The 14,744-nt window shown below is 45.2% G+C and overlaps 1 protein-coding gene across 1 annotated transcript in view; it reads left to right on the plus strand.

The window, feature by feature from the left end:
• Nucleotides 1–591: 591 nt before the first annotated feature.
• Nucleotides 592–14,744, plus strand: part of Rasgrp1 (RAS guanyl releasing protein 1) — a 75,210-nt gene continuing 61,057 nt past the window's right edge. The window contains exons 1-2 of the mRNA XM_008825291.1: nt 592–954; nt 5,357–5,541. Of these exons, the coding sequence (XP_008823513.1) occupies nt 920–954; nt 5,357–5,541 (220 nt within the window). The 5' untranslated portion in view covers nt 592–919. The remainder of the gene's footprint in view (nt 955–5,356; nt 5,542–14,744) is intronic.

Below are 14,744 nucleotides of genomic sequence, written 5' to 3' on the forward strand. Positions count from 1 at the left end.
GGACAGCTTAAATGATGCAACGCTGTTATTACCGTTATTGTGCCTTGGACAAGCAGGGGGTAGGCCGCCCTCTTGGTAAGGTCTGCTGGCTGCTAACATTGCGTGAAAGCGCTCCCAGCCCCTTTCACCCTAGCTTGGCTCCCCTGATCTCTCACACCCACAGACGTCAGGTAGCTGCCTCTTGCCAGGTATGTATCACACCTCTACACCCGGCATCTCTTTTAGGGCGCAGTGCACACATCTACGCCAGGTCTTGGAAAGTGTGCCAAGAGAATACGTGCGCAGGTTTAGGCAACCTCGCGGCGGTGGCTGTTCCTGGCCGCGACCCTGACTCTGCACTCTGATACAAACAACACCGATCTGCGATGGGGGGAGGGGGTCCAGCAGAGACCCCCCCTCCCCGCCAGGGGAAGCAGGTTTCCGAGCGCTCAGGTGGAGGCAGCGCCTCTGCAAGGCGTTGGCCTGGTGGGTTCCAGGGGAGCCCACGCTGCACCACTTGGACCTAACCCCTTGGCTGAGACGAGCCACAGGCAGGGGCGAAGGGAGGAAGGAGAGCGGCGCAGGCGTCGGGGCGCGACGGAGCAGTGGGGCAGGATTCGGAGAAGAGCTGAGGGCGCCCCACGTTTCCTCCAGGCTGGTGATAACATCAGCCTGTCAGGTGGTTGTGCGGGCGAGTGTGTGTGAGTGGTGTGTGTGTGTGCGCGCGCGCGCGAGCGGAGGGAGCGCGCTCGCACAAACTTTGTGCCTGCGGATTTGCCTCGGACCGTTCGGCAGTCTAGAGGAGAGCTGCCGACTCCGGGCGGCGAGTGCAGGCGGCGGAGACCCGGTTAGGCAGCCGCAGCCGAGGGATGCGCAGCACCCGGCCAAGCCGGTCCCGCCGCGCTAAGTGAGCCGGCTCTGGGAGCGCAGCGCCGCGGCCATGGGCACCCTGGGCAAGGCGAGAGAGGCTCCGCGGTGAGTAGCGGCGGCCGCTTGGGAGCGCCGCTCCTTTCCCTGGGAGGGGACAGCTGTGCCGACGACCCCTCCGAGATGGAAAGGCGGGGGACGGGGGAGGGCGGTTGCAGGCCAGGCTGTCCCACGGCTGAGGACCAGCGATCCCAGGCAGGGCTGAAGTCGGGTGAGACGGATGGACGGGAGGCGGACGCGTCCCGAGCGAGGCTAGAGGAAGAGGACGATGGGGCTGCCAGGGCGGCATAGTCTCCCGGCCAGATCTGGCGTGTGGAGGGCCCAAACCCTTTACTCTCCCAGCGTCCCGCAGCCCGGCTCCTCCTTGGATGCTGCCCGCTGGGCAGCCAGGACTACCCCACACGCACACTTTCTGCGCCCCTAGCACCTGCTGCCAGCGCTGGGCCCAGGCAGCGCCACCTGGCGGCCCCACAGCCTTGGCTGGCAGAGGTCGCAGTGTTTGGCTGCCCCATGGAGAAAAGAAGTTTCCAGTCCTGTGGTCTGCACGCCTGTCCTTCCCTTCCTCCCCTACTGCATTTCTAGAGAGATTTTGGAAGAGTCTTGGAAGGACGGGAAATGACGAGTGACAGTGAGCAGCTGGGCTTTTGGTAGGAACAAAAATCCTAGAGGGGTCAGGGACTGCCCAGTGCCCAACCTGCACAACTATACCCAGTAGAGGCAGGAAGCTGTGCAGTTCTGTGCTTCTGATCCCTTGGAATTAAGGTTCTGGGCCCTGCACACTCCCTCTCCGGCCAAGTCACCCCCGTGAGGATGCACTCTGCACCACACATGAGAGAATTTCTGTCCATTAAGGTGACTCTGTATTGTGGGGAACATGGGGCAGGACTGAAAGGAGTCCTGGCAGAAGTCAATGAAAGTTGCCCTTCCTTCAAAACAAAGTGTAGACTTCCTTTATCTCTTTCCTCGCTCTTCTGGACTGGGTTTCATAAGCTTAGGTCAGAACTGAGATGCCACTGGGGATACCTGTGAGGAAGTCATCCAAACCAGTTCATACTTTTAACAACCTCCCTCAGCAGGCCCTGGGGCCTTAGCCACCATGGGGCTCCAAAAACACCTTCAAATTAATGTGTTTCTCTCAAAGTCTTTGTTGTTTTATTTAATTCAAAAACTAACACCCTCAAAACTGCCTATTATAAAGCATTTTATAAATTCTTATCTATAACCATTTTACCAGGAAAGAGAGAGAGAGAGAGAGAGAGAGAGAGAGAGAGAAAAGAGAGAAGATTGAGGAGAGAGGAGAGAGAGAGACTTGGGGGGTGTAGAGCTCAGTGAAGAATACTAGACTGTGCCAGGCTCTGGGTTTGATTCCTAGCACCACAAAAGAAACATTTTTAAAGATACTGCTTTCATTCCCTTCGGCTATACCGCAAGATTGGGATTCTGGAGTGGTGGGGAGCTTTCTTTTAGCTTCTCATGATACTGTATACCTGCAGTCACCGCACCCAGAAGGCAGATGCAGGAAGAGGGTTTCATGCCACTCTGGGCTACAGAGTAAGAGCTGTCTCAAAAATCAGACAACAAAAAGCAAAACAAAACAAGGAATAAGAAAAAAAGGAGAGAACTGATTCAAAAAATTTTCTAGGGCAAAGAGACTGTGTAGCAAAAGAGCTTGTACCCCTTAGGGCACCATTGGTTTTTAAGACCTTCTCTCCCCTGGTCTCTCATGCCCGGGGACTCCTAATTCTAGTAAAGCACTTACCTTTGAGACTATGAACCAAAGTGGGTTTTTCTTGCTGGGGACACTAAAACATATTACTACTGGAACAAGGCAGATTGAAGATTTTGAGTGGCCAATGCCACTAGCCAAGAAAGAAAATGGAATTTTCCTCAGATCTTTAGTTACTTCCGTAGCCCACAAAGAAAGAGAGAGCTCCAGTCTGTTCTCTGGGGTGTAGGGAAAATTTCTGTAGACCTGGGTGAGAATGGGATTTGCCCAGGGAAGGGATTTTCACTACCTTTGGTTTCAGACTTAACTGGTCCAAAGCAGCAGCTGAGGCAGAGAGCCCCAGTACTGGGCCAGGTTTGCAGAGCTGTCAGTGCTTCTAGGAAGGGAAGGCAGCCAGGCTGGGAAGTGTGGCTCAGGGCTGAGGATGCTGCTGGCCTGCTCTGCACTGGTGGCCAGACATACTAGTTTCCCAAACCTGGGCCTCCACATAACATACACGGATGTTTAGAAAAGGACTTTGAAGGGTCTTGCCAGCTCGGGGGTCCCAAGGACTATTCCAGGAACCCACAGAACAAGTAATAGCTGAGATGCAACCTGTATGTTCTTAGCACTCCTTCAGAGGCACCTGACTTTCATTCTACACTAAATAAACTCTGTCAGCCTCTTGACAATTCACTTGCCAATTCTGACACAGTGAAAAGCACACAGTTTCAGACTCAAAAAAAATCCTATTAGATGAGTAAGACTTAAGAGGCTCCAAGTGCCAAGCCCAGAGCTGGTCCATATGACTCAGCTTGCTTTGGACTCACTTTCAGCATCATGTGGTAGAGCAGCATCTTTCTGGGCACAATGCCTTGGGTGCATGGGTACTCACTTTGTACAGTTATTGTTTTCAAACTACCTATTTGTTCTCAGATACTAGTCTGACTCTGAGGCTATCTTGGTGACGTGGATAAAAAGCAGTGATGTCCAGAATTTGATGGAATTCAGTAACACTAACTTGATCTTCTGGGAGTTACTGGCTTGGGTTAGCAGATACATAGTAACCAGGGTGACTAGATTTCATTAGTTACTCCCTAGGCAGGAACAGAGCCCCATGTCCACAACAGACAAATACTCAGGGGCTAGAACAGAACTGGAGGGACCAAAGGGTCTCCTTGGAGTCTCACTGTGTAGTGTGACCCACGTTCAGTGGAGGGAGTAGGGTCCAGGGTGTGCCTTTTCACAGGCTGGTCATGTGGCATAGTCCATGTTTAGAGTACTGTCTTTTTTCAAGCTGATGTCCACAAACTCAAGATCTGCCCAGGGTGTTTTATTGATCTAAGCATATTGTCAGCCCCCTCTGGGTGAGGTCAGAGAAGCTCTTCCACACAGTCCCTGGAAACTGCTTTCCCTCCTCTGAGAAGATCATGCTTCTTTCCCGAGGTGCTCTTGGGACCCTCATTTAGGGGTTGTGTGCTTGTATTCTTGTCTCAGTCAGACTCTCCAACCGGAGTTTTTTGTATTCAGGGACTCCCCTATGCCTTTATACGAGAATAACGAATATGTGATAAACATGTTGGATCATTTATAAGTAAATTATAAAGTAAATGTAAAGACTGTCTGACTACAGTCTCCCCTGGTCTAATGCAATGTAATAACTTGTGCTTGGTTAATTGATTCCATTTTGTGCTTGTAATGGGTGGTGAATAAGTTACAGATCTAGAGTGTATGTCTAGCTTCTTTTTCCTCTTTTCTCCTTTGATAATAAACTATAGTTTGCAAAGGAGGATTAAGTACATGCCCAAAAAGTTAGCAGCAGCAGCTCTTATCATTATTAAATCTTCAGAGATGATATATGTGTATCTCTGTGTGCTTTTTAATAAAGAGGAAAATAAAATGTATTGCATAAGACACTTGGAAAAATGATTTGAATCAATAAGGTCATGACCAAACGTAAAAGACTATCCACTAGGCTCCAAAGCCTTTAGTTCTAAAACAAGCCACTTATCTCAGAGGTTCTCTCTCTCTCTCTCTCTCTCTCTCTCTCTCTCTCTCTCTCTCTCTCTCCTTTTTCTCTGTCTCTCCATTAAGGACCCAAGTAAGAACTTAATGGAATAATGTTTAGTGATTAAAATGACTCGTACCAATCACTTGTGTTATCAAAAAGGAAACTTTCTTAAAAACCAACCAAGATTTACAAGAAAGGCAGAGATAGCTTAAATTCTAAATGGCACCACTAAACCCCTCATGCCCTACACACCCTTGAGTCTTGCACTTGTTTTTAAAGGTATTTCTGAGGCCTGCTACCCTTTAGCATCTTTGGCATTGCTCAAGTGGATGAAACTAGCTGAAAATGAGACCAACTGAACTGGTCCTTACGACCCAAGTTGGCAGCCTAGCAACTAGAAGCTAAGGACTGCCAAGATACAGTCTTGCCTCTGACTCTCCCCTTCCAGCAGGGAGACAGCAGGACAAAGCAATCCTTACAATCAGGGGAAGAATGCTAGTTGCAGCCCTGAAATCTCACCTTGTCATTTGCTGGGTTGATATCTCTTTAACAGCCAACCAGTCCGTTCAGTGCTTTTGCCAAGTGGGAGGGGTGTACCTTCTACCAGCCAGGCTTCAGGGATTCGTTGTCCTGTCTCCTCTCCTTTTCTCTTGCCTCTGCCTTCAAAGCCTGGAGCTGCCAGTTAGTCCCCTAACTGCTCTGCCTGGCCTCACTTAAGTCTCTCCTTTCCCCAGGAAACCTTCCCATGGCACCAGAGCTGCCCCCAAAGCAAGACTAGAGACCAAACCAACCAGCAGCCCTCTCCCTGCCCAGCCTAGCCTGGCCCAGATCACCCAGTTCCGAATGATGGTGTCCCTGGGACATTTGGCCAAAGGAGCCAGCCTGGACGATCTTGTTGACAGCTGCATTCAATCTTTTGGTGAGTTGGTAACTGCCCACGTGCATAGAAATTGCTATATTATTTTGTTCTTTTCCTTAAAAAGTGCTTTATACGAGAGCAACCTAGATTGTATTTTGACTTTAAAAATAGCTTCTGAACCTTTGAAATGTTGGAGACAGTCTGCAGTGCCTATGGCACATGACTATGTGGGCGTAATAGGTCGTGATGAGAGGTACAGTTTAAAGTGAGAAAAGTTACTGAGCAGAGTTGCCATTTTTCTTTGCATGGAGGTTTGTCTCATAATGAGAGATACCACAAAACGATACTAGGCCCCTGGTTTTCGGATACTTTTCTGTCCCTGAGTTCTTGGGGCAGATAAAGTCTGTGTTGCATTCTAATTTGAAAGCATTTGGACAAATAGGGTCTCAACACTCCCTGTACCTCTGGAACTGTACTTGTGTGGATGACTAGAAGATATGGTTCATAAGTCTTGCAATGGGGAGGGAGGAGGTACTTGTCAAGGAGCTGGGAAATGAATGTGTGTGCCATTGAGGTGAATGTTCTAGGCACTACCTTCTGTCAAGGCTTGTACTCACCTTGGAGGGGGCATGCAGAGAACACTTTCTAAAAGTAATTCCCTGAAAAGATTTTTTTAAAGCACTCTCTTTCTTTTGATTATTGCGTGTGAAATAGTGGTTTGAAAGTACTAATGCTTGTTTTGTATCAAAGAGAGAAGAATTAAAATTGATGGATTTCAGTGATATCTTTGAATTCAAAGATTTCCAGTATCACTTCCCCCTTTCTGTACCTGCATCTCCTGCTGGGAAGCAGATGAGTTTGTGTGGCCCAGATCTGCAGCTCCAGTCCACCCCAGCCCTGAGCCCTGGAGAGCAGAGGGGAGGTGCTTTCAGATCTCAGAAATGGGGACTGCTAGTGTTTAGTGCTTGTTCAGAACTTATTTATAGAATTGGGAAAGACTTGGCCCTTCAGGGAGATTCGTTTGGTGCAGCCTTGAATGCTTTCAACTATCTCAACATTGGTTTAAAACAAAGCTTCAACATTTGTACAACACAATCACGTGGAAATTTTTTTAGTGATGCAGATGGCTGGGTCCCACCCCCAGAGTTTCTGCTCTAGTAGGTCTAGGCAGGGTGGGGTCCAAGAATTTGCATTTTTAACAAGTTCCCAGGTGATGCACTGGCAGCTGCTCCCAGAACCCCACTTTGAGAATCACTATTTTAAAGTACTGTTTGGTGTAAACTTCTTAACTTGGAAAAGAGGGTGGAAAGGCTGGGTATGTGACTTGGTGGTAGAGTATTTACCTGGCATGCACTCAATCCCCAGCTCTGAAATAAAAAATTAAAGAAAAAGAAAAGGCCATCTATTCTACTCTCCAGTTCATCCTTAACTGAAATATGGATGCTAGACACATAGTCTACCACTAAACTGCATCCCCAGTCCCAGAATAAATGACTTTATGTTTCAAAACCATCTCAGAAGACATATACATTCAGGGCACTAAGTAGAGGATGGTAGGGACTCATGGAAGTGGGGCTGGTGGTGAGCCTGTTTGAAAGCATTGTCCTTGCACCATCTTCCCAACTTGGATAAGCTATCAAGTTCCTTCTCCACTTCTGGTAGCCATGTTTACTAGACCTTAGCAGAGTGAGGCGACTATTGTGTAGACAAGGACTCTTATTCTCTATTTCACTATTGAGAAAAACTGGGCCCATAGATGCATTTAGCATGTTACCTTTCTTCTTCTTGTGTAATCATCTAACTGCCTGCAGACTTCGGGCCTGTTTTCTTTTTTTTATTTATTATTTTTATTTTATGTGTATGAGTGTATTGTTTGCATGTAGGTAGGTGCACCCATGTTGTACAGTGCTCAAGGTCAGAAGAGGGCATCAGATTCTCTGGAACTGGAGTTACAGACAGTTGTTAGCCGCCAAGTGGGTACTGGGAATTGAACCCTGATACTCTGCAAGAGCAGTCAGTGCTCTTAACCACTGAACCATCTCTCCAGAAATAATTGTGACTTCAACCTAAAAAAATACATGACCGATTCTGAAGTCCTTTCATAAAAGGACTGCTCTTAACCAACTCTTCTTAACCAGTCTTACAAAGGTGATGGCACATTGTTTTCTGGAATATGTTGAACTGAAAAAGAAAAGGACCTTAAAATGCAGCAACTCTAAAAGTCCCATTGACTCAAAAAGACGTTTGTCCATTGTCAAGAAGCACTGATGGAGCCCCAGCTGCACCTGACTGTGAACTGGGTGGCACCCAAAAAAATGACAGTAACCAAATAAATGCCTGTCCCATTAGAGCTTACTGCACTTTGGAAACAACCTGTTCAAGAAAAAAAAGATCTATCTGTCTATCTAGCTATCTTTCTACACACACACACACACACACACACACACACACACACACACACACACACACACACACTGAATGGGTGATAATAAATGAAGGTGTGCAAAAACAAGTTATTTATACTGTGTAGAGTTTGAGTAAGGATACCTGCTAGTGAGGACCAGCCACCATCACACAGCCCTCTTGGGATATGAGAATGCTTCAGATGAGATCTTAGTGTTTCTGTATTATCTTGGAAACGGTTTCTGTATTATGTACTGCAGAGTTTCCTGTCACAGAATTTACATGAAAGACTCAAAAAAACAGCCAATGTATGTTGAAGCAAATTGGAGAGGATGCCTTTGTGAGTCTGACTCTCTGCTCCTGGTTATCAGTTGACCTATCTACTGTGGGGAGGAGCTTGAAAAGCTGTTTTGAAGATGCAGACTACTCCATAGTTACTTTACTTTCTCCTGCCTCCTCACCTCACCTTTATGCAGCCGCCTAGTGGGTATTTCAAGGCTCAGGCTGTGGCTGTACCATCAGTGCAGCAGCCACTAAACACAAGGGACTATCGTCATATATACATTTCAATTAGTTAAAATGAAATCAAATGTAAATTTTTGTTCTGACATCTTACTAGCCAGCCTTCAAGTGTCTGATAGCCTCAAGATGGTGACTCCTGCTGGACAGAGTAAACAGCAACTATTTCCATGGTCATAAATTTGGCTAGACAGTGCTGGGGAGGGAAGACGGCAGACCTGAAGGGAGGAGCAATGGGTAGATTTCCCTGGAATTTGGGATTACATTTCTCTAATATTTCTGGGGGTAGTCTGAATGCTGTTTAAAGGGTCACAGGCATTGAGAAGTGTACACTGATGGTTATCTCTTCAGTATTATTAAGTATTAATCCCCCCACACATACACTACTCTCAAAGGAAGGCTAGATTATAATGCTTTTAAGGATACACATGCAAATGAAGGCATCGTGGTAGAAGGTCCCCAGCCAGCCTCCCCATGTCACATAGTTACAGATCTGTGATGAGAAATTCAAGAGTCCTGAGTCAGTTCATTTTCCTTAACCATGCACCAGCCCACTCCCGCCTTCTGTTTTAATCAGAGGTCTTGCTTCATGTCCCTTGTTAATCCAAGCCACTACAGAGCATAATGAGGCAGATCATCACAATCGGGCACATTTATGTCAAACGTATGTGAATCACACCATCTGTTGGCAGAGGTGAGAGCACCTATGAGATCATCTGAGATTTTAATTTTTTTTTTCACTTTGTAAGAGAGTTGCCAGTGTTAAGGGCCAAGTGGAAAAAATCAAGTACCCAAATTTACAGAGTTCTTTCATGTCTCCCTTCCATGCATGACAGCTTCTGATAGCATCAGAAAACAGCTGCATACATGCCCTAGAAAGCACCCAGTAAGCAGCTCTCCTGATCTCCGGGTGGAGTGTGGGAAGAAATGCTTGTGTTTGTCTCACCTGTCTTGTGTTTATGGAGTGATTTTTCTCTTAGTGTTTCATATTTATTGATTTTCTTTCATATTCAAAACAACTCTGAGAGAGATCAGGTATTATTATCTTCACCGGACAAACAAGAAAATAAATGAACTGTCTGATAATTGAAACAACTTGCCTTATGCCCACAATCTCAATTTTAACAAATGTACTGTCTTTTTTCCTGCCTCTGCCCCTATCAGCCATTTGCAACCTGAGTTGAGGTGGGCAGGCTCTCTCTCCAAGATAGATCTCACAGGCTCAGAAGGGACTGTTCTGTACAGGGCTGGCCTGTACCCTGAGCTCATCAGTCTACAGGCCTGGTCTCCCAAGTAAGAAAACAAATTTGGGGATGAGATGGCTCAGCGACCAAGAGTACTGGCTGCCCTTGCAGAGGACCTGGGTTTGGTTTCCAGAGCACCCATGTGGCAACTAATAACCACTCCTCACTCTAGTTCCAGGGAATCTGATGCCTTCTTCTGGTCTCTGTGGGCACTGCATGCATATGGTGTACTTACATACATGTAGGCAAAACACTCAATCAAATAGAAATAATTTTTTTTAAAAAAAAAAAAAAGGAAAGAAATTTCATTCAGTGTAAGAAATAGTTACAAACCCCACCTATATACTATCAGGTGTCTGGCTGAAATTCATTCTTGAGTCAAGTATGTATTCATAAATTATGTCTGTGTAGTATACTGATGTTTCTCAAAGTTTTCCCCATTTACAGATACCCAAAACTACTGGGTGGGTTTTTTTTTCTGTACCATGGAACAGTTGAATGTTAAGCACTTTACAGACCTTTATTTATTAAGGGTAAAACACTATACCTGACTTTAAAATTGGAACATGTGAAGGCTTGTTGGAACTACATTCTCCTCCACAGCAGAGGGAAGGTTAGGTATTTCTCATGACTTCACAATATCAACTCTGTGCACCAAAGTAAGGTCCCCACAGGCCAAAACAGCCCAGAACAGAGGATCAGGGTCATAATGGGCACATAGACCCAAGAACTGGCAACTGCAAGAGCCAAACCAAGTATAAAGTCAGAAAGGAGTTTGAAGCCTACCCACTGCTAATGACAGGCCCTGTGAGACAAGGCCACAGCTGTCACAGATGCCTCCTTGGTGGAACTCCCCAGGTCACAGGTTTCTCATGGATAGGATTTGGTTGTGGGAACGCACAATCAAAAACTCCTATGCTTGACAGCAGTGCCCAGCATGTTCTTGGCCCTCTGGAGTGAATTAGCATTCATTCTGTGGTCAGGGTGCCACTTATGCTAAGAAGTCCTTTGCTGTGTCTCTGACAGGCTGGTATCACCTAGTGCCACTGGGGCATCTGCCCTCTCATGAGTGTGAGTGCCAGTGACTCTCATGCCTGAGGAAGGAAAAAGTAGGAATCCCTTCACCCAGAACTCTCCTGTGTGGTACTATCTACAGGAGTCCTGTGTGCTCTGACAGTCAGTCTTTGAAAACACTGATGTGTAAGATCCACAATTTCTCAGGAATTCAGGGTACTTTTCTTCAGTAGATGCATCCAAAGAGATAATCTTATTACTGAGTGAAAGTGACAGAGGATCACAGCGACTGAGCACTTATGTACTATGGGATACATGAGGAATGAGGTCAACCTGAATTGACTCCAGTGGACTTCTCCACAACTATGTAGAGCACTAGTTTGCTCCCTTGATGGATAGGGAACTTGAACTCAGGCAAGGGAAAGGACAAATGGAACATGGTCCAGCCAACTGCTTAGATCTAAGTTCCAGTTGTGTGTCTCTGAGGCTTGTGTTCTCTGTGCTCTGTGTGTGTCTCCTCACAAGGGGAGTGTGTCAGATATTCAGGTTCCTGGCAGCCAAGCCCAGAGGTTTTCATCTGGCCAGTTCTTACTATGGATTGGAGGAAGGTACCCCATAAACTGATTTTGAATACCACTGCCCTATAGTCCACTTGCTTCTTAAACATCTCAGAACATTTTCTCCGGCTTTCCAGGGGAACCTGAAGGGCAGTCGTCTCTGAGAAGCAATGGAACAAACAGGTATTTCAGTTTATGAACTGGTAAAGCCCCGGAGGGAGCCAGCCTCGCAGCGATCATGAAAGCAATCCAACCAGGTTTAATGAGAGAGAGGCTTGGTATGTGAGCAGGTTGGAATCACCAGGGCCACTGCTCTAAGATTTCCCTGAATTCCATCTCTTCTTGACTACTGCAAACTTTGCAAAACTGTATAGCCCGTCAGTCTTCTGTTCATGGAAATAAACAGAATGCAGATGTCTGTTCTGCCCACTTTTATTCCTTGCTCTCAGAGGCAACTTTTCTGGTGTACATATGCACCCTTCTGTGATGCTCTGATCTTTTTCCTGTGGTGCTATAAGGCCTCTGTCCTCATTTCCACCCAGCCTCCAGGGATCAGAGACCTTCAAGCCATGGCTATTCTTCATGGGAAGAACTGGGGAAGTACTCTCCCCGTGTGATTATCCCAAAGTACCTCTTTGCTAATAGGTATTTTTTAATGCTTTCTGTTGACCTAAAGACTATTAAGTTGGTGATATAATCACCTTAGAAAATGATATGCATCCAAAAGCTGGTGGTCTGTAGTTGACAGAGGCAAGAGTGGCAGGACCTCTAAGAGCTCTTGACAAGGACATCTCAAGGGTAAACTTGCTTCCTGGCCTTCTAATTATTGCCTTCTGCCTGTAGCAGTTACAGAGGCTGGGCACTGGAGTTTGGGCTCTAACCCAGCTGGGCTGCCTGCCCTAGATCACATAGAAGGAAAGCCTGAGAAAGAGTAAGACTTAACAGGGCCAACTTTGAGAACACATTTTTAATGCTGTCACAGTCTTGAAATTCTTAAATATTATTGAACAAAGTGTCACCATTTTGTACGTATTGGGTCTTTAAAACCAACATAGTCAGGGACTAGAGAGATGAGTCAGTGGTTAAGAGTACTAACTGCTCTTACAGAGGACTTAGGTTCAGTTTGCAGCACCCACATGGTGGCTAACAACCATCCACAACTCCAGTTTCAGGGGATCCGATGCCTTCTTTTGGCCTCTGCAAGCATTGCATTCACACGGTGCACTTACACACATGCAGCAATACACTCATACACATAAAACCAGACCAAAAAAAAAAAAAGAAACTACAGAGTCATGAGCATAAGAATCCAAGAACATGTAGGATAGAGATAATTTTCCAAGTGCTGAAGACTAGGGAATAATGTGGGCTTATGTCTAATTTTCTTTTTTATGGATATAAAAGTGGAAAAAATAGTCCCCTTATCTCCTAGCAGCACTGTGCTGAATGATTATACCAGCTCACAAGATCAAAACTGTTAACTTTTCTGGAATTTTGCAATCCAGTTGTTAAATACATCCACCATTAAAGATTAAGTTATATACATTTATAATTAAGTTATAATTTCATAAAAGGTAATATTCAAAAATGATCCCTTCCTAATATATGGTCATGTTTACTGTTCTGTGTGCTTTGGGGAGTGTACCTGTTATATCTGTATGGTATAGTGACATTTGCTATTGTACAGAACCTCGCAGTTCTGTGTCCAGCAAGGCAGGGCTGGGGACTTGGCCTTACATTGCCTATGTTGAGAGTATTTGCACTTTGGAAACCAACACACACTACTATCGGCCAGGGAAAGCCCACTATTAAACTCTTACTAGCACACTGCTGTCTTCAGTACAGTACAGAGGGCGCTTACTGGGCAGTGTTTAGGTGGTAGGAACCCTAAAACATGGGAATCTAGTTCTCTATCACTGAATTAGGAGAAAGGAATAAGCCTGTCATTGTTTTTGCTTCTTTCATCTGCATACCTTATAAAACAAACTCACCATGTGTTCTTTTTAAATTTTATTTATATACTTATTTTTATTTTATGTGTATGAGTGTTTTGCTGCATGTTTGTAAGTACCACATGTGTGTAGTGTCTACAGAGGCCAGAAGAGGGCATCAGATCCCCTGGAACTGAAGCTACAGATGGTTGTTAGCCACCATGTGGATGCTGGGAACTGAACCTGGATCCTCTGCAAGAGCAGTCAGTACTTTTAACCACTGTGCCATCTCTCCAGTCCCTCCATGTGTTCTTTAAGGACATATTAAAAATATGGGGCTGGGGAGATGGCTCAGCAGTTAAGAGCACCGGCTGCTCTTGCAGAGGACCCGGATTCAGTTACCACCATCTGTAACTCCAGTACCAGAGGATCTGACAACTTCTTCTGATTTATGCAGGCATGGTACGCTTACACACATGCAGGCAACACACTCATACACATAAAATAAAAATAATAAAATATTTAACAACAAAAAAGAATATACTAAAAAGAGAAATCAAATATCAGCAAGGTTGAGAAGTTCACTTAAAGAAATAATAATAGGACAAAAACTAAAATCAAGAGATTCTCATTTAGAACTGAAGTTACTGCTATTTGGATTTGGTTGTTTGTATCTTTTTGTTTGATTTTTTTTTTTTCTGAACTCACCTATAAACGTTCTCCAGGATTAAACCCTCCCTTGGTTTTGTGGTTTTGTGAAATTCTCTCCCATGTGTTACATGCTGTCTCTGTCTCACATTCCACCTGCTCCTTTGCCTTCATTCCCACTGCTGAAAGCACCACTGGTGTGTGCACACAAGCTTTGGCCAAGCCGGTGTTCATGTCCACCCTCTATTCCTGCTGATGCACTGGCTATTTGTGTCCTCTGCCTATCACCTGCTGCTTAATGCTCTATAACTAGAGGTTGACAGAAGCTTTATATTTGAAAAAACTGTTTATTCTTTGTACATCACTTGCTGCTGACATTTTCCCTATTCTCATTTCCATCCCTATGTTGCTTTTTCTATTATAATATATATAAACTGGGGGCTGGAGAGACGACTCAGCAGTTAAGAGCACTGGCTGCTCTTACAGAGGACCTGGCCTCAGTTCCCAGTACCCACATTATAGCTAACAACTGACCTTAACTCCCAGAGGATCTCTCTTCTGACCTCTTCTGACCTCTGCAGGCATTGCACGGGTGCACTTACATACATGTGGGCAAAACACTCATACACATAAAGAATAAAAATCAATAAATAATATGTATAAATTGTGCATTTTGTATAAATTTGTCATTGGCTTTTAATCTTTTATCAGTTCTAAACTTAAAATCCATATTCCAACAACTTGGGGAATAGCTAATTGTCATTTTGATCAAAGTTTTATTAAATCCAGTGTGTAATCCATATCATACCCTGTTGTGAATGATTAGTAAAAATCTGTAAGTTGCTGCTGGAGGAAAGAAACCTTTGCTTTTATGTATTTAAAGGAAGTACTTTTTGACTGTTTATAGAACAGATATCTTTAGAAGAAGACTTAGAAATACAACCAAA

The sequence above is a fragment of the Nannospalax galili genome, unplaced genomic scaffold (genome assembly GCF_000622305.1).
Source record: "Nannospalax galili isolate Female #2095 unplaced genomic scaffold, S.galili_v1.0 scaffold629, whole genome shotgun sequence".
Classification (NCBI taxonomy): Eukaryota; Metazoa; Chordata; class Mammalia; order Rodentia; family Spalacidae; genus Nannospalax; species Nannospalax galili.